The sequence below is a fragment of the Lissotriton helveticus genome, chromosome 8 (genome assembly GCF_964261635.1).
Source record: "Lissotriton helveticus chromosome 8, aLisHel1.1, whole genome shotgun sequence".
In the NCBI taxonomy this organism is placed as follows: domain Eukaryota; kingdom Metazoa; phylum Chordata; class Amphibia; order Caudata; family Salamandridae; genus Lissotriton; species Lissotriton helveticus.
Genome location: NC_136069.1, coordinates 840845548 through 840870228, shown reverse-complemented (window position 1 = coordinate 840870228; position 24681 = coordinate 840845548). Strand labels below are relative to the sequence as shown.

Sequence of the window (24681 nt, the reverse complement as noted above, 5' to 3'; positions counted from 1 at the left end):
CACAATTGGACATGTCAAAACCTCTTCATTTCTGTGCCACCAGTAGATAACACACACAAGTTCCCATTCCATATCTGCACCTTTTTTATTTTAAATTGTTCATTCCACTTCTCCATCAATTATTTAAGCCTTACTTCCAACATTGTAACTCATTCATGACTTGAATCAAAAGTTCTGGGAAGTTTGTTGGCAGAGGAAAAGCCAACTATAGGTCTCTCTGGCAGCATACAAGAATAAAAAGCTAACTGATTTTGTGGCAGCTCTCTAAGCTACCTTATTTGCCCATCTTGTCCTGTTTCCTATTTCTGACTAACTCGGAGAGCAACCCAAAAGCACCATTTTTTAATTATCATTGCCTCGTAGCAAGGGATTACAAAAGTGTTGCAATATTTCTTCCATACTAACTCAATGTAACCTCTAGCCCCCTTCACAAAATTATTTTCTCACAAAGGCAAGCAGGTGCTAGAAAACCTTACTGCAAAGTACCTATTTGAAAAGTAGCAAAGTTGGCAATAGAATGATAAACACCGCAACAAGACTGTTAGAAATACATAATGGCTTTACAAAACGGCCCACCCTGGCTCTAAAAATCCCTCTAGCTTTCAGAAAGTGGAATCAGTAACTGTGGAGTGATTTTCCAAACAAAAGTGCTGAGCTGAGTTAAGCACTTCCTGTCGTTTTTTTAAGGAGCAAAGTTTACTTTCAATATTGTCTCAGTCGATTTTTAAACTCAATTTTTTAGTTCTGAATTGCAACAAAATTCAGTTTCTGCTCTCTCACCAAAAACACAAAGAAAAAAGTAGAAAGTTTGAACGAAAGTTATCTCCAGTGTCTTATCCTGGGGTACATATTACACCATCTTGTAGGATATATTTGGTAAAAGTTATACTTATTTACACTTATTATCATTCATTAATAGAACATGCTCATTTGCTTTCTTCACTCCGTACAAGGTAAAAGTACTTACCATTCACACCTTCTGTGAAGTTGAACGTACAAGTCGTGTTCTCTAAAAGAAAATTATGGACGTTTAAAAAAAAGAGAGAAAAATATCGAACTGTGTTCACATAATCTCATCGTACAGTCTTATTAAAACCAATAAAATGGGTTTAAAAAAACACTGTTCATATCATCTGGATTCAGTGAAATCTAGATACTTTTTGACGAGTGCTGTTTTTATAATTAACTGAGTTGAAAGTCTGAGGTAAGCCATCAGGTTTATAACACTTGCGATGCTATGAAAACACAAACGTTACATAACAGCAGGGACTTACTGTTCATTTTTGTCCTGTTGAAAAAATGCGTATGGGTCAAACATCGTGGACGATAAAGATAAGAATTGATGTACATAAATAAAACGTTAGAACCTCTACCGTTCACTCAAGTGTTACCTGTCACGTCAGTGATAATACATCTAATGTACCTCAACATCTGACACTCCGTGTACACAAAGTGATCAACGCACCCCTAAGAAGAGATGTTATTAAACGCAAACTATGTCAGAAAAAATCGTGGTGGATTCTTTTTTTGGAAATTAAATACCCTAGGAGCTTACACAAATCTTAAACATTTGTGTAATTTTTGGAACACGTGTCTAATTAAAATTGAAGATAGAACTAGAGTGGGACATTTATTAATGAGGACATTATATCATGGTGATGTTTACGTGGGACTGAAAGAGAAGAAAGACATGTTTACTGCAAACCGAGCAAACACATGAGAGAAATGCAGAAAACAAAAGTTCGTATTCATATATTTCGCATTGACAGTCGATTGTTTTGACTATTTTTTGGTGCATTACGAGTTTGTTGAAATACTGTCTTGTTAATTAGACACTGAGAACGCAGGAGTTTTTCTTTTCCGAATTCGGAACTATGAAAAAGTAAGATTCTTGAAAAATGTTTGTCAGTGTAGTGTTGAAAAGCATTCAAACATATAATTCACACTGAAGGGCTTGTACATAAAGTGCTTACATTAATTAAAGGTATTCATTTCAAAATCGTGTGCCCTCTATAAACAAACAAAAGTCCTGTGGTTATTATTACGCACATACCGGAATGGCCCAGCCATCCCTCCTTCTTCAAACGCCTTCTTCAATTTTCTTTCCCTATCGTTAGTCTACATACCTCAAGCTCTCTACTTATCTCTCACCCCTGGGCACCTTGTAGGGGACCAAAAGCAGCCACAACAAATCTTTCGGCGGTAACTAGAAAGCTATTGTAGCTACTTTGCTTGATGTCGATAGCATACTGTGTACCTCAGTAACTCTGACAATAACGTTTAGGTCCACTCAATCGAAAGGCCTGTCCAATACCTGAGATAATATCAAAATATATCTTCCTTACAAGAGCACTGGGCTCCGCCAGCCACAACTTGCTTCGCATCCCCAAGATTAAAAAGAATAGAGCAGGAGGGCGCTGTTTCACTTTTCTGGCCCTGAAACTCTGGAATCTTTTGCCTGATCATATTAGATGCACCCACCTCAAAGAATTTGTTCAAGAGCCTTTTGAAGACCCACCCTTTTCGAGAGACTTAATTTTAGTTGGTCCCTCCTGTTTCGGCTTTCCCTGGTCTTTCCAGTAGCTAGCGCCAGGACCCTCCATTTTGGAGCAGCTGTTCATGCTCAATAAATCTAATGTTTCATTCCTGTTTCTGGTACACAATCAGTCAATCAATCAATCATGTGCTTATTAAAGCGCGACTAATCACCTGTAAGGGTCTCAAGGCGCTGGGGAGGAGGTGCAGGTTCCAGTCCATCAAGGAGGAGGTCTATCGAAGAGCCATGTTTTGAGGTTTCTCTGAAGATGAGGAGTGATGTCGTTTGTCTGAGGTAGAGCGGTGGGGTGTTCCAGGCTCTGGCCGCGAGGAAAGAGAAGGAGCGGCCTCCCAATCTGGCCTTCCTGGCGCGGGGGACCACGGCGTACGAAAGCTGGGCTGATCGTTGGGTCCTTTGGGATGCATGGAATTTGAGTTGGCTGTTCAGGTATCCTGGACCTGTGTTGTGGAGGGCTTTGTGTGCGTGGGTGAAAATCTTGAAGGGGATTCTAGCCTCGATGGGGAGCCAGTGGAGTGTGTGCAGTGTCTTGGCAGGTTGAGGAGCAGTCTTGAGGTGGCGTTCTGGATGTTTTGTAGCCTGCAAGTGAGGGTTTTGTTTATTCCGGCATAGAGTGCGTTGCCGTAGTCAAGTCAGCTGGTGATGAGGGTGTGAGTGACAGTCTTTCTGTGCTCAAGGGGGATCCAATTGAGGGTCTTACGTAAGAGGCAGAGGGTGCGGCAGCAGGAGGATGCAACAGAGTTGATCTGGCGGTCCATTTTGAGTTTGGAGTCCAGGATGATTAAAAGTTTGCGTGCATGGTCCGTGGGGATGGGCGGGCTTCCGAGGGCAGGGGGCCACCAGATGCCGTTCCAGGCATCAGGTTGTGGGCCCATGATGAGTACTTCTGTTTTGTCAGTGCTGAGTTGTAGGCAGCTGCTTTTCATCCATTTGGCAACTGCTTCCATGACTTCTTGAAAGTTGTGTTTGGCTGCATTGGGTTAGTTTGATAGGGAGAGGATGAGTTGGGTGTTGTCTTCGTATGAAGCAATTTTGAGTCTGTGTGTTCTGACGATGTGGGCGAGCGGAGCCATGTAGATGTGAATAGCGTGGGGCTGAAGGCATATCCCTGGGGGACTCCGCAGGTGGTTGGTGTGGGGTCCGAGAGGAAGGGAGGGAGTCTGACCCACTGCGTTCAGCCAGTTAGGAAAGAGTGGATCCAATTGAGGGCCTTGTCCCGGATCCCTGTGTCATGAAGTCTGCGTGTTAGGGTGCGGTGAGAGACTGTGTCGAAGGTAGCTGAGAGGTCGAGGAGGATGAGGGCTACTGTTTCTCCTCTGACCAGGAGGGAGCGGATGTTGTCTGTTGCGGCAAGGAGGGCGGTTTCTGTACTTTGGTTTTTTCTGAAGCCAGATTGGGAGGAATCGAGGATGTTGTGCTCTTCGATGAAGGTGGCGAGTTGGCTGTTGATGGCTCTCTCGATGACATTACTACAGAAGCATATTGAGACTATACTCACTTTAGGTCCACATGATTGGGGGGTGGATTCTAGGCAGGAACTGCGTAATAGGTGGGGAGGTGTCAGTGTGGTGAATAAAAAGTATGATGTAATGTTCAGGGTGTGAGTGTATGCTGAAGAATAAAGTAAGCTTTGACCCCAGCTCCCGTGTGGCGTATTTCACCTACATGCTCCAGAGCTGGGGAAGACGCTACAGTTACATGGCATGTTATTCCACTTTACTGAATGGATGTAAAACCAGATATTTATTGAATGGGTACAAACATGGACTCAAGTGCCAGAATGTGTGAGGTTGACAAATGAAAACCCAGGACTAGTATCATGTTGTCTTGTCAACATGCACCGATATGCCAACCCTACTTTTTCTCACACACACACACATATATAAATATATATTTAGGCATTCTCTGCTCATTCCAGTAGCAGTAGAAAAACAAAAGCCTGGACCACAAAGTTGATGCAGAAGGTGAGTTTATTTATAGCTCTCACAGACCACAGCCATGACGCGTTTCAAACCCGTGGGGCCTTGATTACATGTATACGTACACACACACATATATATATATATATTCACTGAAAAAACCATAGGTTATAAACCATATATAGTTAGGAATTAGCATTTAAAAAAACTTACTTTACTCACACAAAACCATTGAAATTCCATTTATAGTTAGTTGTACTAACTATATATCGCGCACCCGCAATCCACTGCTGATCATGTCACATATTACATCATTCATGACATGGTCAGTGACATCACTGATGACATCACTGATGACATCTCAAATGACATCACTGATGACATCACTGATGACATCTCATTTGACATTACTGATCACATCATTGATGACATCATTCATGTGATAATACGATGAACCTCTTCAGACTCTAATATAACCTTAGATACACTCAGTGTAAACACAGACTCACAGATTGTCACTCATCCATGAAGTTACACACACACCTAGTCAGTCATGCAAACAATCAATCACACCTCCATTTCCTTAACTATACAGTTAAACACACCTTACTTATTCAAACATATACTAAAACATATTTACTCACTTATACAATCCTGGATACAAGTTCACAATGATCCATACAGCCACTCACACATTCACTGGCTCTTATGCACAGTTATTTATATATGTCAACTCTCACATGTACTGTATTTTACATATGTACTTACTTTGACATGTAGCACTGAGATATCTTTTCACTCACCAATACACTGATGACATCACTGATGACATCTCAAATGACATCACTGATGACATCACTGATGACATCTCATTTGACATTACTGATCACATCACTGATGACATCATTCATGTGATAATACGATGAACCTCTTCAGACTCTAATATAACCTTAGATACACTCAGTGTAAACACAGACTCACAGATTGTCACTCATCCATGAAGTTACACACACACCTAGTCAGTCATGCAAACAATCAATCACACCTCCATTTCCTTAACTATACAGTTAAACACACCTTACTTATTCAAACATATACTAAAACATATTTACTCACTTATACAATCCTGGATACAAGTTCACAATGATCCATACAGCCACTCACACATTCACTGGCTCTTATGCACAGTTATTTATATATGTCAACTCTCACATGTACTGTATTTTACATATGTACTTACTTTGACATGTAGCACTGAGATATCTTTTCACTCACCAATACAGTCATGCACACAGTCAACCGCCCATACAGCTGTTTCCACATGCACTTTTGAACCCATACATCTATGCAGAGAGTCATACACCTCCCAGCCACCCATACACACTCTCAGTCTCCCATACAAATACTTGGGCAACCAATCAATAACCCATATAGTTAATCATATAGCTACTGATCAACACATGCAGCAGTTTACAGAACAACAGACATAATGATGCACAAATTAAGACAGTTTAGTCACTAACCCATGCACTCAGTGAGACACATTTAATCACTCACTCATACAGTCAGTCATGCACCTACTAAATCCTTTGTTCAGACACTTCTACATCCACTCATTCTTCAATATGTAAGACATATTTTAACTTTACAGAAACATACAGTCACTGGATGTTGTCATCAGTGATGTCATCAGTGATGTCATTTGAGATGTCATCAGTGATGTCATCAGTGATGTCATTTGAGATGTCATCAGTGATGTCATCAGTGATGTCACTGACCATGTCATGAATGATGTAATATGTGACATGATCAGCAGTGGATTGCGGGTGCGCGATATATAGTTAGTACAACTAACTATAAATGGAATTTCAATGGTTTTGTGTGAGTAAAGTAAGTGTTTTTTAAATGCTAATTCCTAACTATATATGGTTTATAACCTATGGTTTTTTCAGTGAATTTTCAAGGTTTTGTAAATGCTAATTCCTAACTATATATGGTCTATAACCTATGGTTTTTTCAGTGAATATATATATATATATATACCATAAACTTCAAAGTTAGACGCGCACTCAGAGGTAAAGTGTACACAGTGTCGCTTTATTTGCTGTATATATATATATATATAACATTTCTATGGCAAAATGAAACCCCTTACTTTGTTCCTTTTCAAATTAAATGTAGTAAGTGTTACCACTTTATTCCAATCAAGATGACTTCAGGTGTGCCATACTTTTGTCATAAGTAAGACTGTTAGCGTTCTAGTTGTTCTTTAAAACACTCTGGGACATTCTGTCACTGGGCTATAGTTGGGCTACATCTGGCTGATATTTGGGCTACATTTGTTCTTTTTTTGTCTCTGGCGGCCATCTTTTGGCTACATTGGGCTTCATTGGGCTTCATTGGGCTACATTGGGCTACATTTGGGCTCCAACATATATATAGCCCAATGTAGCCCAATATATATTTTTCAAAGTTAATTTTCGTAAAAACCACTGGAGCATATATCTTGAGACATAGCAAAGGCACATCGGGCTACCAGTCCCTACAATTTTGCCAAGTTTCGTGGAAATCCATTCAGCCGTTCGAGCTAAAAGTGAGTCCAACCGCCCTATGGAAAACTCAATGTTAAAAACACGTTTTGGGACCCCCCTTTTTTCTCGGCCCCCGCTTGACGAAACCCCCCCTAATTTTCAGGGGCTGCTCAGAAACAAAATGTTCCATTTTCCAGAAAATTTCAGCCAATTCCGTCCTCAAACGCCAAAGTTATTCAACATAGAATTTTCAAAAATCCCATAGGAAAAAAATCCTAACTATATATACCTACTGGCGACCGCCAGTAGGTAATATATTTATATACAGCCTTTTCCTCCATTAAACCTACGAGTGATGGTGACTTTAAATTTTGAATGGAGAAGTATTTCTTTGATGGCAGTCTAATTAATGTCACTTGTGGAGTTACTAATTGATAAAAAGGCGCTATTGGTTGAGAAAGGCTGATAATGCAGCAGAAACGCGTTCCAAGGAAAAGCACTGTGTGAAATAAAAGCAGTGTCAACTTACGTGCCAGAGTGCAGAACTTTCTTATATGGAGGAAAGGGCTTTTTTCATGTTTCAAAAAAGTGCCTGCGGGGCACTTTACTTCTGCACCACCAGCGACCAGGCTGCACACTAGCAAAACCGCAAAACCAGGAGGATACATATATATATACACAAACATATATCCAATCATAACCGTAACATGTTCGATTCCTCAAACAACCGATCCAGACCACGATTTGGTGCACATTTTTATCCTTTATTGCGTGATTGGCGGCATAACGCGTTTCAGCTCTCGCAGGAGCCTTGATCACATGACAATGTTCGGCGTTATTCTTACGTATTTAAAGTGACTAGTGCAGGCGTGACTATAATCACATGTGCAAATTACGCTATGAACATAAACAAAATACTAACCGGGCAGTCCTTTACACATTGTAGCTAAAATATATACACAAAAAGGCATAAATACAAATAAAAGGAATAATATTCATAATTAATGATTATACAATACTGTAAAATACATAACATTTATAACCTTCGTTTTGAATGTGTATTTAATTCTCAATTTGTGTATTGCCACTTCCTATGTTTGCCTCCGTTTCTGCTCACGCGTATCTTTTACATGTGGTAAAGTTCTTTTGAAAAAGTACTATATGTGTTTAAAGTGCAATGTGCTTTGTCACCCGTTGCCTAAGTGCAAAAGCTAATCTTTTATTTGTCACAATTGTGCTTCATTTCATTACAGTTACTGCGTACGAGCATCACTTGGCCCTTTATCTTATCATCGAAGTATTTCTATCTTCAAACAAATTGACCACTTTGCTAAATATCTTGTGTATAAAAAGGCATCATTATTTTTGTTTGAATCATGATTTATAGACTTTTGATGATCCAAATTACTCGCTAAAGTGGGTAGAACCTGTTAGGTATATTATTCTTTACAGTCATGTTTTGTTAGTGTCAGTATGAATACCACTTGACCAGTCCACTTCCATGACTGCTTGCAGTGTACTTTACTCCTCTAACTGAATATGTAGTTAGTAATTATACTCTAAAAGCAACCAGTAAAGTGCCTGTGCTTCATTGTCCACATAAGTATCAGTCGATATATCTATAAGGGTCCATGTTTGTGCAAATTAGTCAGAATAATTTAGATGTTCAAAATGTTCTTAATCCAAGTTCTTTTGACAATAATCAATGTACATAGATGAAACAGTTCATAAGAGTAATCATAATTACAAAAATCACGGTATAATACCTAAATTGTACTTTCATTGTCATAAAAACCTTCAATATAATTTAATTAAGACACCAGCTAAAATCTTTGCACAAAATAATTACCTTATAAAATCATTAAAATAAGCAGATTACACCTCGAATATAAAATGACCTACTATCGTTGTACAGGCATGTGTACAGATCCTCCGTCACATCCTCAGGGATATTTCGAATTCAGCTCTAAAATATATCTGGTCTCTAACTGACGCAGACGTTGTTCCCTATCCCCACCTCTTCTACTTGGTGGGACAGAGTCAATCACAAAATATTTGAGGTCCTGACTTTTTTGATCCATGGCTACTTTTGAAATGACGTGCCACCGGATAGGTGTTGTCCTGATTATTAATCGCCCTAATGTGCTGTAAAATTCGTTTATGCACCTGTAATTTGGTGCTCCCTACATATTGTAGGTTGCACGGGCAGATTACACATACCACAAATTCGGTCTTACATGTCAGAAGTTTGGTTATCTTAACACTTCTGGCACTGAATGGTGTTGTATATGTTATCCGGTTTTCTCCCTGTTGGCACGCCTTGCAAGTTTTACATCTTCAAAACCCTTTGTTTGTCTGTAGCCAACTGGTAGTGTCTATAACCTCTGGGCTAGTTTTTACAAGTTCAGCATTGAGAGCCCCTTGCTTTATATAATGGAGGGTCGAGTCGGTAACCTCCCTCCAATAATAGGGTCACTCAATACCATAGGCCAATTCTGTGTGATGATTGATTTGAGCTTTCTATGTTGTTGGCTGTATTGGACAATGAATCTGAATTGCTCTGCCGGTTCAGTTTCTGCCTCACTCTTTGTGTGCTGAACAGTCTGGGATCCTAAGGCTAGTTGTTTTGATGTCAATACCTGGTATCTGTCATAGCGCATAGATTTTAATATAGCACTATCAATTATCTTTCTTGAGAATCCTCTCTCAAGGAACCTTATTTTGCTGTTTGCCTGTGCTTCCCTAAGATCTTTCTCATTACTATTGATCCTCAGACGAAGCATCTCCCCATAGGGGATGCTATATATTAGGTGTCTGGCATGGGAACTACTTGCGTATAACGTCGAGTTTCCTGCAGTTTCTTTGCGGAATAGTTTGGATTCAATTTTGTTGTTGTCCACATAGATCTTTGTATCTAGAAAGCTTTCTTCTGTTGAACTTATACTCGCTGTGAATTGCAGATTTAGGTCATTTATGTTCAATGCGGTCACAAAATCATTGGCGCCCTGTGTATCCCCATCCTAAATCACACACAATTAGTCGATGAATCGCAACGACATTTTGACATTCTTTGTCATTGCCTGTCTGTGTTGGGTTTTGAGGACCAGCTCCTCCCACCAACCCATATGCAAGCATGCAGAGCTGGGGTAGAAGCTGACCCCCATGGCTACACCTCTGATCTATTTATACATTAAATTGTTGAACATAAATATGTCGTTTGATAAGCAGAAGTCCACCATTTCAATTATCATTTCCTTCTGCCTGGTTGTCATTTCTTCTCTTTTCTCCAGATAAAATCTCAAAGCCCTTAGACCATCTAGATGTAGAATACTGGGGGCAGATTTATGAAGGCCTTGCGCCGCCGGTGCGTCACTTTTTCCCATATTAAAAATGACGCACCAGCGGCGCAAGGCCTTCATAAATCTGCCCCCTTGTATATAATGAACACACATCTAGCGCTATAAACAGGTAATCAGGTTTCCAAACGAAATCCTTGAGTTTTCTTAAAAAATTCCCTGTATCACATACATAGGAGGGCAAAGATTTAACTGCATCTTGAAGGAAAAACTCCACGTATTGCGATGTATGCTCAAGTAACCTGTTTCTGGCCGATATAATTGGCCTACTGGGTGGTTTTAAATTTTGAATGGAGAAGTATGTCTTCAATAGCAGTCTAATTCATGTCACCTGTGGAGTTACTAATTGATAAAAGGCGCTATTGGTTGAGAAAGGCTGATAATGCAGCCGAAACGCGTTCCAAGGAAAAGCGCTGTGTGAAATAAAAGCAGTGTCAAATTACGTGCCAGAGTGCAGAAGTTTCTTATATAAGTTATATGGAAGAAAAGGCTCTTTAATGTTTCAAAACAGTGTCTGCGGGCGCTTTACTTCTGCACCACCAGCGATTAGGCTGCACACTAGCAAAACCGCAAAACCAGGAGGATACATATATATATACACACATACACATATACACGCACAAACATATATATATATTTCTTTTTAAGCAATATTTTCCCCATAAAAATCCTGTATTTACTTACAAATGCAACGTCTCTCTCAGAAGGAATTATGTTTAATTTGGGGTTCATTTCTATTTGTTTCTTTATTCACTGTTTCGAACCTTGATATTAGTACTCCACAGAAAGTGCATAATGTTCCGGGCCTGTAACAGAGCCTACCAAGCGTTTGCTGTAATTTCAGAGGCACCAAACTAACAGCACATTTTCTGTCCTTATTGAGTTATTGGGTAATTCACCTCTGAATGAGTGGATACGCGCCTGCCTGTGCATACTGGTTGAGCTAGTGTCAATTCAGAGCAGGAGGGCATGTTGTACTCTATTGATTTAGCAAAGATATGACATACTGATAGACCAGATGCACCTCATGATCGTTATGTGCAATGTTTGGCATATTTAATTAAATCTGTCTTTGCGTTTTAAATCCACTTGCTTTGTTTGACAAACTTCAGTAGTTGCCGGCAGCATTATACATCTCTGACACTAGGCAATGCATTGTCTTGCCCACTACAAGAGGCTGTTTGTGAATCTTCTCAAACTTCCCCCTTTTCTCACTGAATTTAAGAAGTTTACTAATCCTTCTGTTGATGGGCTGAGATTAGGCAGAATACTTTGCTTTTGAAAATTTGAGGACCTGATTCAGTACTGTTGCATGTGTCTACTGTTGTTGTTGCTCCGGATAGTGTCGAGTCTATCACAACCGTAAACAATAAATGTGTCTAGAAAATGTAGCACCACTAATTGATATATGAATTAACTGGTTTTCATCTGTTGTATTCCTCCATCGTACATAAAGGCTTTAGTTTCTTTCTAAATTATTCTAAAAATACACCTGATAAGAAACCATGTTGTTAATTATGTTCAAGATTCAATTCCATTAGCATAATCTGCAACGAATTCAATCACATAAGTGCCCAAATGTCACATTGATGTCTAGCATCAATTCTCAGGCCGCAGAGAGACACATTGTCTGTTTTCAGCCATGGATTTGAGGCGTAGCCCACTATCATGCAAAACCACCACAGAAGCTTTCATCATCTGTCTGGAACTCAAAGCACATCTCGCATAGGCATCCCAAGCTCACCCATGCCCACTATGGAGGCTACTAGCATCCCTTAGTACAGTCTCCCTGTGAAGTTGTAGAAATATCCATGGTTCAAGGCCCCAACCTCCCTTGACAATCATCGTCTCTGGGCCACTCACCACAATGTCCCTAAGTGTCAGGGGGTTTAGTTTCCAACTCTGTGCTTTCCATCATGGCGCAGGCCTAAGTCTAAGGCCCTCTTGTGTCCCAGTCCAGGGCGCCATTTAGTGACCTCATTATTTTACTCAGTATGCTGGCAGTGCGGCAATTGAGTGCCCACAGGATCCAAGCCATCCAGGTGCTCTGCAGGTTGTACCAAGCACTCCTGGCCTGTAAGAGGCAAGGTTTCCTCAGATGATTCCCCCATTCCATGACAGTTGGCATCATGTCTTCAGTCTCTGCAGGAGGCCTCAGTGTGGAGCGTGGCACATACCGTACGGCCAGCTCTTCTGACAGCGCCCTGTAGTGGGTCTAGGCCCCCCCTCTGCACTTTTTCAGGAGGACCTGCATTTTCTTATATTTGGAGGGTTTAACCCAACAAGGATGTTTGTTGCAGGCTTGGGGTTGGTTGTGGATTAGGGTGAAGGTGCTTAATGACTGGTGGATAATTGATTGCCTTAGGGTCAGGATATACATGCCTGTGCACAGTGGACAACTTTGTTTTAAGATGGAGCTATCCTTCTCTGGGACTGGTGCCAACATTCTCTGCTCTCCCCTGAGTTACAGGTTTTTCTGAAAACGTCCTAAGTTCAAATTCAGGCAGTCACGCAAAACTAGACTAATATCTAGGCGGCCTCTTTTTGCTCCCTTTGATAGTGGCTTGCCTCTGTACAGATTATGTAAATGGAAAACATTCTGGGGCAGGAGGAAATACCTTGATTTGCAAGGGGCCTGGCTCATGCAGAGGGAGCTATATTACATTTATAAGTGCCTTATAGCTGCAGTCATACATTTGGTATTGAAGAAGGGGCTGAGAAGCTCTCTTCGCAATACCACAGTGGACCACAAGGTAATGTTTATTTTTTTTTGCTTTGTCCTTCTCTGCTAGCCCTTGCCAGGCAGAATGATCATTGACAGATATACAACTCGTTCAGGTTGCCGGATAAAGAAAAGGATCCTAAATACACTCACCCGCGTTACTTGTGTTGTCGAAAGTTGGAACAGTATTAATGTCAATGGTAATGTTCTTAAAGGTGACAGTGAAGTTTCCTGTAAAATAAGAAAGCATTTAGATAAATGCATTTTCTGAAACCAGTATGTTTCAATGCACACAATTCTGGAAATGCAAGGTGTGTATTTAGACGAGGAACAAGGAAAAATATACGTGTACTGCTTGCTTCATTTCGTGCAAAAGAAGGGCTACTGCAATCATTTTGGATAGGCTAACACTTTTTAAATCTGTGTTTCTGCACACTACTAAAACATTTACAAATACAGTGAACAATACTTCTGAGTTGTGTTCCCATACCTGGAAGCAATTTTTCACCGTGCAAAGGTAAACTTTATGTTTTTTGCTAAAGTAGACTTTTTTGGCGCTACTCCCTGTTCCAATTGTATTTTTTAAGCAATTGTGCAGATTCTCCGAGCTTGTGTCGTCTACCGGTCTACACTTTTTAGCTTTCCTCCATTTTGGGATACTTGGGACCATTTGCTTGACCCACACCCTGCTTATCTTTTAGATGTGAGGCAGTGGTGTTGTGACTATAAGATAACCCTACATTCTCTGTGTCTCCCTGACATCATTTGCCTGTTAGCACCAAGTCCTACCGGGGATACTTTGGGGAGCAACTGTTGGATCAAACAGGGTTTTTCTCAAGACCACCCACACTTCTCGACTTAGTAAAGTGCTATTTTCTTGGATTAGCAAGAGTGTAGTCTCAGCAAAAGCCTCTCAAATTGTAGTGTGAATTTGCTTTAAAAACGCTGAATAGATATTATAGAAGTCTACAGAGGATTGCTAAGAAGTAACTGACTGCAAAAAATTATTGAAAGAATGTCGATTCTTACTTTAAAACATTGAATAGAACATAAAGAGTACTGCAAGTACCAAAGTCCTCGTTACACTAGAGGTTCTTAACAATGGGCAGATATTAAAATAAATTGGTCATTATTGATATGGGGAGAAGATTGCTGTCAGAATCTACAATGAAAATAATGTATAGTTCGGGTATATTACCCCACTGAATATATACCTTGCTTTCTGGCTGTTATTGAACTAAAACGGACGTAAGAATAAGTATGCGTGCACAGCTATCCTATTAAAGTAGCAATAGATGTTTCTGATTGTAAGAAATTGGGTTATTGGTTGAGCGGGGTAAAAACCCTTCTTAAGTAACAACCACAATCCTTCCCAAGGTGAATCCCAAAAGTCAATAAATTAACCTTTGCTAGCCTCTGGTAGCTTAGCACACAAGCAGTCATGCTTAACGTGCAGTCACCAAGTGAGGTATTTATTCAGCACACAAACAGCAATAAAGTGAAAGCACAGCACAAGAAAAACCCCACACCGATTTGAAAAATAAAGAAATATTTCATAAATAAAATGACCTCAAAATGAATTCAATCTAATTAGTAGAACCAGATTAAAGAATTGTTCATGATTTTAGTCAAATCTAGCACTTAAAGATCAAAGCCCCTACTGCAGGTATCTGGTCGCACAAGTCCAAACTTAAGGTCACCCGTAATGGAGCGTGGGTCAGATACACAAGGTGACTTGGTTCGTGTCTTGGCTTACCTTTGTACTTTGAAGAAATTTCTCAAAAAAAGTTCAGAAGAACATAGAGTTTAGTGGGGCAGACAGCAGGCGGTGCACGAGGAGTCGTGATTGTTACTAACGAGCATTGAACGAAGTCTCAGTGAAGACGTAAATGTGGGTGTGAAAAAGCTCTGAGCGCAAGAAGCTGGATTTCCCGGCCGAGGAGTGTCATTGAAGGGGAGACTGATGAAGATTTTTACCTTTGGACTTAGACAACTTTTTGTAAGTTGAAAACCTCAGGTGGGACAGATCTGCAAGTCGTAGCCAAAGAGGGCTCTACGAGACCATATACCATCCCTCGGGGGTACCGCTAAACAGGATTTGCTAATGAGGTGATGAAAATGGCAGAAGCTATCGCAAAGTAAGGCAGAGCAGATCCGCTTCCCTTCTTGAGGAACAGTTAAGTCCCAAATTTCAGGGTTAGATTGGAGTATCATCCTTAACACCACTTCCAAAGGGCCAAGATCTGGAGGGCACTACTTGGGGAGGGGGTGGAGGGGGGGGTTAGGACTCACTCCAGCAGAGGGCAGATGTGGTGTTAAAGGTCTCTGGAGCTTGTTATGTCTCTATAGCTGACACAGGAGACAGTCACTTTGGTATCCCTGTGTTGGTCAAGTAGCAAGACAGGCCTCTAGCAGCAGGGCAGGCCTCTGGGGAACAAGGCAGGCCTCAAGAAGCAGGGAAGTCTTTGGAGTCCAAACATGACATTCCTACCTGCTCCCAATCAAAAGCTGGCACTTCTTGAATGTAATAAGGTAACCCAATGTTGAATGTATTCAATGAGAGAGGCAGGCCTTGCAGTCGTGAAAAATACATTTAGGAGTTTTTCATTACCAGGACATGTAAAACCAAAAGACTCATGTCCTACTTTCTAACTACAATGCACTGTGTCGGAAGGACTTTTTAGGGCCTATGTTAAGGGTGACTATTATGTATTTAAAAGGAAGGTTTAGGCCTGGTAAAGGGTTTATTTTGCTGGGTCGAATTTGTAGTTTTAAAACTGCACTCCAGGCTACAATGGTGGGTGTGGAGCATGTTCTAAAAGGCAACTTAGGCGGGTGGCACAATGAGTGCTACAAGTCCACTAGTAGCATTTCATTTACAGGATCTAGTTACATGCAGTACTATATAGCAGGGACTTGCAACTTGCAAGTAAAATAAATATCCCAATCAGGTGTGAGCCAACCATACCAAGTTTTATGGAGTGAGCACAAGCACTTTAGCACTGGTTAGCAGTAGTACAGTGCACACAGACCAAATGCCAACATAAACAATATTCAGTAAACAGGAGGGGTATGGGCGACAAAGTTTGGGATGACAGCTCTAACAATGTTGATTTCCAACAAGCATGAAACCTGCATAAGCTGATTTCCAGTGCTGACTGAGCAGTAATTGCCAGACAAAATTATTGAAACAATGTGTGGGACCTGTCATCTATTTTTGATTGAATGACCTTAAATAGAAAATAATAAATTAATGAACACTGCAGGCACAAGAATGGGGCAATAAGCACCTGCGCTAAATAGAGGACATTGTATTAAATCTAAGGTGACCAGTGCTGCTGTGATCAGAAATGTTCGTACAAAACCTAAAGTAAATACTCAAATGGCAGAATGAGCACTGACATTGAGAGTTACACAGAATTTAACAAACTTGAGAGTGATTAAGTGGAGCAGAAATGATAAATACACTCACCCACATCAAGTTTTGTAAACAAACTAGCCGTGCTGTCATGCGGACTGTTCTTGACAGTGGGGTGGGAGTATGCTGTAAACAAATAGCCATTTAGACACATGTAATTTAGAAAACAGAACATTGCAATGAACACAAACAGGACTTGCAAGATGTGTGAGTTTGAGAGAACAAAGTCAATGTAAATCTTTACTTCTAGTTAACATTGTGCAAGAGAATGGTTGCTACAAACTTTCTGGATAGGCTCAATACTTGTTGAAATAGGAGTTTCTTAAGGATCTAGCATAGATACACATACTGTGAACAAAACTGCTAAGTTCTGTTCCCATTCCTGGGAGTGCTACTTCACTTTGCAACAAAAAGGCACTGTATTGTTTAGGCTGAAAGAAACATGTGTGCTTCCCAGACCTGCACCTATCCCATATGGCAACAGAACCCAATGTGCTTGCCCTTCGGCTATGAATAGGGGGCTCTTTGTGGAGTACTTGGTCTTTGGCCATGCCCTATGCCCAGCTCCTGTGTCCACAGAACCTGTTGAGCATGGCTTTTGGCCAGCTCCTGCAACCAGTATCAGTGCTATGGGCATGATACAGGATTCTGTGATGGCATCCTCCCCGGGGTCAGGGCGGCTGCCACTTCCCCTTCAACCTTCCTCTACAACCGCTATGTGATTTTTCTCCATGTTTAATGGCAGTTTCTGCCTTTTTATTATCCCCACATCACATCCTCCTTGAAGTTTAGGGAAACAAATATCGATGTAACCTTCTTATCATGCAATAGTGGTTAGAACATATGTGTTTAATCATGGCCAATCTATCAGTCTGCCTAAATCAGCAGAAACCAAATAGCAGATGGGAAATTGCTTGATTGTCCAATCATACTTTTATCCTTCAGCCATGGATAATTCATTTTTAATTTAGAGCAATACCATGATGCAAGATGGTTAGTGCCCTTGTAGAATGTGCTGAGGAGGCACTGAGAGCCTGGTATCTCACAGACCTTCATAGATTTTACATTGAAAAGGGGGGGGGGCACAGCAGGGCTGTGGGGGTATGCGTTATGCCCCTGATTTAGAGAAAATCAATTAAAGTGATTTTTTATGATTTATTTTAAGTTTTAAAAATACACCATGCACAACAAAGACCAAATACAAGTGTCACATTTACTCTTTTTCATACATCAATATTATAATATGACATGCATCCTCACGAGCCCATTACAAATACATCACATACAGCAAATTAAACTGCAATATGAGTCACCTTTCGGGAATTGAAGGGAACCTTTTTATATGAACATCCCTTCTAACTTTAGAGCTCTAGATGTCGCCATATAATTGCAACAATAGTGATGGAGGAATAGCAGGTCTCACATCATTGTGAAATGCATTCAGTGTGTTCACTCAAATCTCAAAGTCATCAAACACCGTCTCGTCTCTCCTAGACTGTTTGAAAGGGTCTTTGCCCACTCCAGTGTGTCCTTCACCTACATGTAGATGCTGGGGCATCACAGGGTCAGCCATCCAATGGTATACGTCTTTTCGCTAGAGCTTTCGCAAGATGCATACATTGATTTTGCATTTTTGTATTCTTTGGCCTGGAAGCAATACCCAGCAAGCAGCACCTTGGAGAGGGCTAAAAGTGAATCCCACTTGTTCCATACAACCCCGGCTCCCCCTTCAAAAAACTTGCCTACCTTTTCACAGGTCCATTTGAGTTGTAGAAAGGAAGCCCCATCCTTCCCACACCTGGGACTTGCGGCATACCTGTCAGGTGTAATTTACTCTGCTTGATTGGAGTCAAGTACGTGCAGTGGATATAGTTAAAATGTATCAGTTTAAATGTTGCTTTACATGAAACTCCCATGCCTAACCACTTTTAGTCCATGCTTTCCCAGATCCGCTTTCAGCCACTCATAGATTAGGGTCAAAATATGGCACCTAGCACCCAGGGCGTAAAGGGCTGCAATAGCAAATGATTGACTGAATGCTCAATGAATCATTCACCCCAAGTGAAGAGATATAGGTTAAATCTATTGTTCTTTTGCTCACTACGCCACCCCAGTTTGGACGCAGCCATATGCAAATCAGTCTTGACCCTGTTCCTCATGGGAACAGTCCAGCCCGAACTGCCAAGCCAGGCAGTGGTGTAACAAACCATGAGGGGGCCACCCTGCAAGCTATGTAGAGGGTCCCCCTCCAGACTCAATCAGGAGCTCTCCGGCTGGAGTACTGTGCTGAGAGGGGCCCCTTGGAGATTGGGCCCCCCGCACAGATGGACTGCAGAGGCCTGTGTTACGCCACTAAAGCCATGTCCTCCCTGGACCGAACACAAGCGTCCTGGGACCGGTTTCGGGGTAACACCCCTCATCAGTCTGGCTACCTTGAATCCAGTGGCGCAGCGAGCCAGAGACCCACATCTGGGCATACCCATCCCACTTAGGGCATAAATTGCTCCCATGACAAATGATGGGTGCAATGCTGAATGAATCAAACCTTCACCCCCAATCAAGAGATGCGGGTTAGATCCATTGTTTCTTTGCTTACTAAGCCACCCCAGTTTGGACCCAGCCATATGCAAATCGGTGATGACCCTGTTCCTCATGGGAACATTCCAGCCCGAACTGCCAAGTCGAGTCCTCCCTGGAAAGGAATCGTGCATCCGGGGTCCAGATTTGGGGTAACACCCCTCATCAGCCACGCAAGCTTGAATCCAGTGATGAAGCATGCAAGGGACCCACGCCTGGACATACCCATCCCACTTAGAGCATAAAGTGCTGCAACAACAAATGATGGATGGAATGCTCAATGAATCAAACAGGGGTGTTACTCCAAAACCAGTCCTAGGATGCTTGTTTCTGGTCCAGGGAGGACCTAGCCTGGCAGTTCAGGCTGGACAGTTCCCATGTGGGGCAGGGTCAAGACTGATTTGAATATGGCTGGGTCTAAACTGGAATGGCGTGCAGAAAAATGATGGATCCAACCCCCATCTGTGACTGGGGGTAAATGTTTGATTAATTCAGTAATCCGTCCATCCTCTGTTCTTTTTGCATTTGTCACCCTAAGTGGGAAGGGTATGCCAAGACGCGGGTCCCTTGCCTGCTACGTCACCAGATTCAAACTAGCCTGGCTGATGAGGGGTTTTACCCTGAAATCGGTCTCAGGATGCTTGTTTCTGGTCCAAGGAGGACCTAGCCTGACAGTTTGGGCTGGACTGTTCCCATGGGGGAGCTGGGTCAAGGCTGATTTGCATATTGCTCGGTCTAAACTGTAATGGTGTTGTGTGCAAAAAATGATGGATTTAACTCAGATCTGTGACTGGGGGTGAATGTTTGGTCAATTCAACATTCCGTCTATCATCTGTTCTTTTTGCATTTGACACCTAGCACCCTGCTGCAATATTGCCTCAAGTTTATATGAGAAAGGGGAGTATTAGAAAAATTAGTTTAAATTTCTCAGGCTGTGACTATCATTCTCGTGAATTGAAGAAACTTTCAAGGACCCACCACAAACGTGTTTTGTGCTTCTGAAAAGGTGATAAAGACTTCCGCTGGGTGCAAATGCCCCACCCACTCTACAGTGGAGCACAGACATACCATAGTTTATTCGTTCCCAGATTTGGTCTGTCTGGTGTAAGACATGGGGATAGTTCACAGGTACAGGCTCCCTTCTCATAAACAGTTGCAGAAGTGAACCATCTCCATATAACTCCCTCTCCCAATTATATTCGTGTAAAGCCCATTAAGCTGTATGCTTGATGGGTTTTTCACAATATGATAGAGTACCATGCCTGAGAGATCCAATCACTCCTTGACGTGGTCCAGTTTTAGAGCATCCAAGTCTACTCTACTTCGCTTGCCAGCTCATACTGAGGAAAGCAACATGAGAGTCAATTTCTTTAAAATGGTAGGCAGCAGAGGACACAGACTGTTTTATACAGTGTACAGACAACTTGACAAGAATGCGATTTTGGCAATTGTGACTCTTTCCATAATGGATAAAGACTGGGCATTCCAGTAGTGAATCAACAACTGTAGACCCTCCAATATGCTCCCTACATTGTAAGTGTATTGCCAAATTAATGCCGAGGTGCCACAATAATCTACCTCCGATTTATGCCCCAAGTCAGGTAACTACTTCTTATGACATCGTACCAATATCCCCAACTGGAACAGAATCGTTGTATGCTTGTTTACCATGATACCTGCCACTTCAACAAACCCCAATAAACACGCCATAAGTTTTTAGTACTGATTCTCTGGGCATTTATAAGTAAAACAGGGTATCATCAGCATACAAAGAGATCAGATCTTTGATCTCCAATTCTGAACCCCCACTCTTTCAGTTTTTCCGTAATTTTAATTGCTTAAGGCTCAAGGGCCAAGGCAAAGAGCAAGGATGAACACTCAATGTTTCAGCTCTCTGAACTATTTTGCCACTCCTCACCTGTGCCACAGGGTTAGTGTAGAGCAATCTCACATAGGTGCGGAAGACTGGCCCGAAACCCTAATGTTGCATCACCTCCATGAGGTAATCCAAATTCAATGCATCAAAGGCCTTCTCTAGGTCGACTGCCACCAGCCATAGCTCTTCGGCTGATACGGAATATATCAGTCTATGGACGTTCATTGCCTTGTTACTGGCTGGTATATATACCAAATGTCTCATCACCATTTAAGCATATCAGCCAGATTTTCCTCAGAACCTTAGTGTCTGAAGTAGTCATAGTTGTGGCCCAGAGGAGGATAGATCTGCAGGGTTCCAGCTCAGCTTAAACATTGTGTAAATAATAAACCTCACATGGTGGGCGGGAGGACTCCCAATTGTCTGTCTTCCTACAAGACCTCTAATAATTTTTCAGTTAATTGGGGTCCAAGGGTTTGGTAAAATTACACCAGAAAGCCATTGCCTCCATGGATCCTCCCTTTTGGCATCGATATTAAGGGTTCCCCTTAATTCCTCCAGTGTAATATCCACTTTGCACTCTCAGGAACCATTACAATGTTAAACATTTAAAGTAAGCAGTTGTCAAATCTACAGCCTCCGAAGACACGCTCTGATAAAAGACCTGAAGTTGATCACTGAGGGTATTGTTAACTGCAAACAGTGCCACAGGCCTTTAGGAGTCGGTATTTTACCACCTAATCCAATTGGGTGGTGAAATACCGAATGCAGGTATGCATGCACATCTGTGCATGCACACCTGTGCCATGTGACAAACAGACATGCCCTTAGGGCATGTATGTGTGCCACATGGCACACATGCCTGTAATTGGGGTGCCAGAGGGTGCCAAAGTGACACCCCCTGCACCCTTGCAAAATTCGGTATTTACCGATGTGGTAAATACCGATTCGGTAATGCCCATTGATTCCTATGGGCTTCAATGCCCATAGGAATCAATGGGCATTACCGATTCGGTATTTACCGAATCGGTAAATACCGATTCCTTCCGATTTGGTAATTAATTACCTACATCTGCCCTCCTCTTTTTTACCACTTCTTAAATACCGATTCGGTATGAATCGGTATTTAAGAAGTGGTAAAAAAGATTTACCTACATCGGGCCCTATATCTTCTAATGTCACTTTCTTGGTCCCATACCCCTCCGGGCTTTTTCCTGTAGAGGTGCGGTTTTCCGCATGTGACGCATTATTCTTGTCGTAGGCGAACTTATCCAGCTTCGCCTGCGTTGCGTTATTTTGCGGCCCTCTGCCCGCCATGGCTTCTTCTGCCTACATGTCACCGGACGTCCTCGCACCCTCACCAGTGCTCGTCGCAGTATAGGGGGCCCTCTGTGTGGAGATGGTGCAGGTGACGCCGCTGTTGGGCACCTGTAAATAGTCAATTAGTATGGTTCAAAGTGCACTACGGTACCACTTCCTGGGCCCTCTGGGTCAATCAATTGTCGGTCCAGGCCGTCGTGGCAGCGCTGACGCGCCGATCGCGGTCGTTCCCTGCGTGCCGCTTGACTTCTGTTGATTATAGTGAGTCTTCCATATAGTGTGTGGATCTCTGGCCTCGCCTTATACTGAACCTCCCTCACAGCCTCAATCCTGTCCGCAGAAGGCCGCACCGCCGCCTGTGCGCCCAAGTCCCCCCGCAGGTTACCTCACAGCTGAGCAGGAGAGTGTTCCTCGAGACTGATGCCTCGTGACTTGGTTATCGGATGGGGCCTTGTCCAATTAGTGCAGAGTGCTGGTCGCGCATATGTCCCCTCACCAATGCTTGTTTACGGGACCCACTCACTCACAGGGTCACCCGTGTTTGTCTGTGGCAATGTGTCGTTCTGATGCCGGTAGTCGCCCCGGGAGGGTGGGGGAGAGAAAAGGAGTGCGCGAAATCGGCACTAGATCTGGCGTCCCTGTCCCGGCTCAGGCGCTACATGTGTTTTCATTAGGCCAATCGGCGGTGCTGTCCCCGATGCCGGGCCGTGTCTCCCGCACCTTGCTTCACCTTATATGCACTGCGCCAGTCAGCCGGCCCATCCCTTTCCCTTGTGGAACTGCACCCTGTCGCACCTGCAGCTCCGCCTCACCGCAGGATCCGCGTTCTGGATGGGAAGTTTCCCTCGGCGATCACCTCCGGTGCCCGTTCCCGGTCAGGCCTCACTTCCGCCCGGGCAGGCACAGACGCAAGCCAGGTGCCACCTCAGCCACGACAGGCCTTCACCGGATGCTTCAGACTTCGTCCGGTTCCCGATGTCGGACCGCCGCAGAGTTACTTCGGGTGGTGCCTCTCGGCCTCCACACTCGGGTCCGGCGTCGGGGTAGTAATTTTGTCGGATGATTGTCCGGATTTATGCGATGGAGCCGCCTAGCCTATCGCGCTCCTCTTTTATGCAGCCACAATGCTCGGCCGCTAGCCACGCCCCCCTCAAACCCACTTTTTGAGTCTATTCTTACATATTGATTGTATTTTGAAATGCTCTCTTGTCTAGGGACATCTTGCCTCATCTATTCTTGAGGACAATAATGTCCCCGACCATGCTTGTTGGCACTACTTTATCATAAAGTGTATCTAAGAAATAGCACCCACAGGACCATAGTCCTAACATCTATTGGTTATCCCCAGGTTTAAAAATCAAGAATGTTGGTTGTTCCCAGGTTTAGACAATCTAGAATAGGTGGCTGCATGCTCTCAGTTATCACTTCAAAGGTTTGCAAAAACATTACAGACATGGCGAGATTGGAAACCGATTTTTTCAGTTCCACAAACAACTTTAAGCAAAACTGTTAGACTTGGCATCATTGGCGTGGGTCTCCCTTCCATTTTATTGCTGTTCCCTCCTATGTTTTTGCTGGTCTAAATGCTTTGGGCACTTTGCCACTGCTGTTTAGTGCAAAATGCAAGTGCTCCCTGTGTAAACTGTGTGAAGGATTGGTGATTCCATGATTGGCTTATTTGATTTACTTGTCAGACCCTAGTACAGTGCACCATGTGTGCCCAGGGCCTGTAAATCAAATGCTGCTGGTGGGCTTGCAGCACTGGTTGTGCCACCCACAGAACCAGCCCGTAAAATGTGACTCAGGCCTGTCATTGCAGAGCTGGGAGAGGGCAGCGGCTCCAGCCGTCTGATGAGTCAGGGCTGGGCTGAATGGGACCTGGGTTGAATTTAGAGTAGTGTGAGGAGATTTCCTTTTTCCTGCCTGGACCAGGTCTTTTTTCAACAATGCTGTCTCCACCTCCTGCCAGGAAGCTGCACCAGTGAGGACCAACTGGTTTTGGCAGGGCACAGACACTCTCTGCATTCAGAGAACAAAGAATTTGTATGTATAAAAAGGGGGACGCAGACCCCAGACCCCAGACTTTTAGATCACTTCTGGGAATCAAGAGGACCCATTGCAAAGGAGAAGAGCCGGAGAATCTGAGGAGGAATACTGTCCCTGTGCTGTTTGATGTCTGGGATTGGCCTGCAGTGGCTGCTTGCTGCCAAGGAAAGGAGAAAAAGGACTGTGCTGTTGCTTTGTCCCCTGCTTGAGGAAAATATCTTCAAGGGCTTGAAACTGAGCTTGCCTCCTGTTCTGAAGTCTCAGGGACACAAAGACTTCCTCACCAGCTCCCCTGAATTTCCTTGCTGGGAATTCTAACCTGCAAAGAGGTGCCTGCTGCTGTTTAGGACCTCTAGAGACTG

General features: G+C 42.8%; 1 protein-coding gene across 1 annotated transcript in view; it reads right to left on the bottom strand.

Moving 5' to 3' along the window:
• LOC144772946 (adhesion G-protein coupled receptor G2-like) overlaps positions 1–24681 on the bottom strand; it is a 1412864-nt gene that overhangs the window by 500194 nt on the left and 887989 nt on the right. The window contains exons 14-16 of the mRNA XM_078657647.1: positions 16555–16626; positions 13236–13313; positions 968–1009 (exon numbers count right to left, since the gene is read on the bottom strand). Coding sequence (XP_078513773.1) covers positions 968–1009; positions 13236–13313; positions 16555–16626 — 192 coding nt within the window. The remainder of the gene's footprint in view (positions 1–967; positions 1010–13235; positions 13314–16554; positions 16627–24681) is intronic.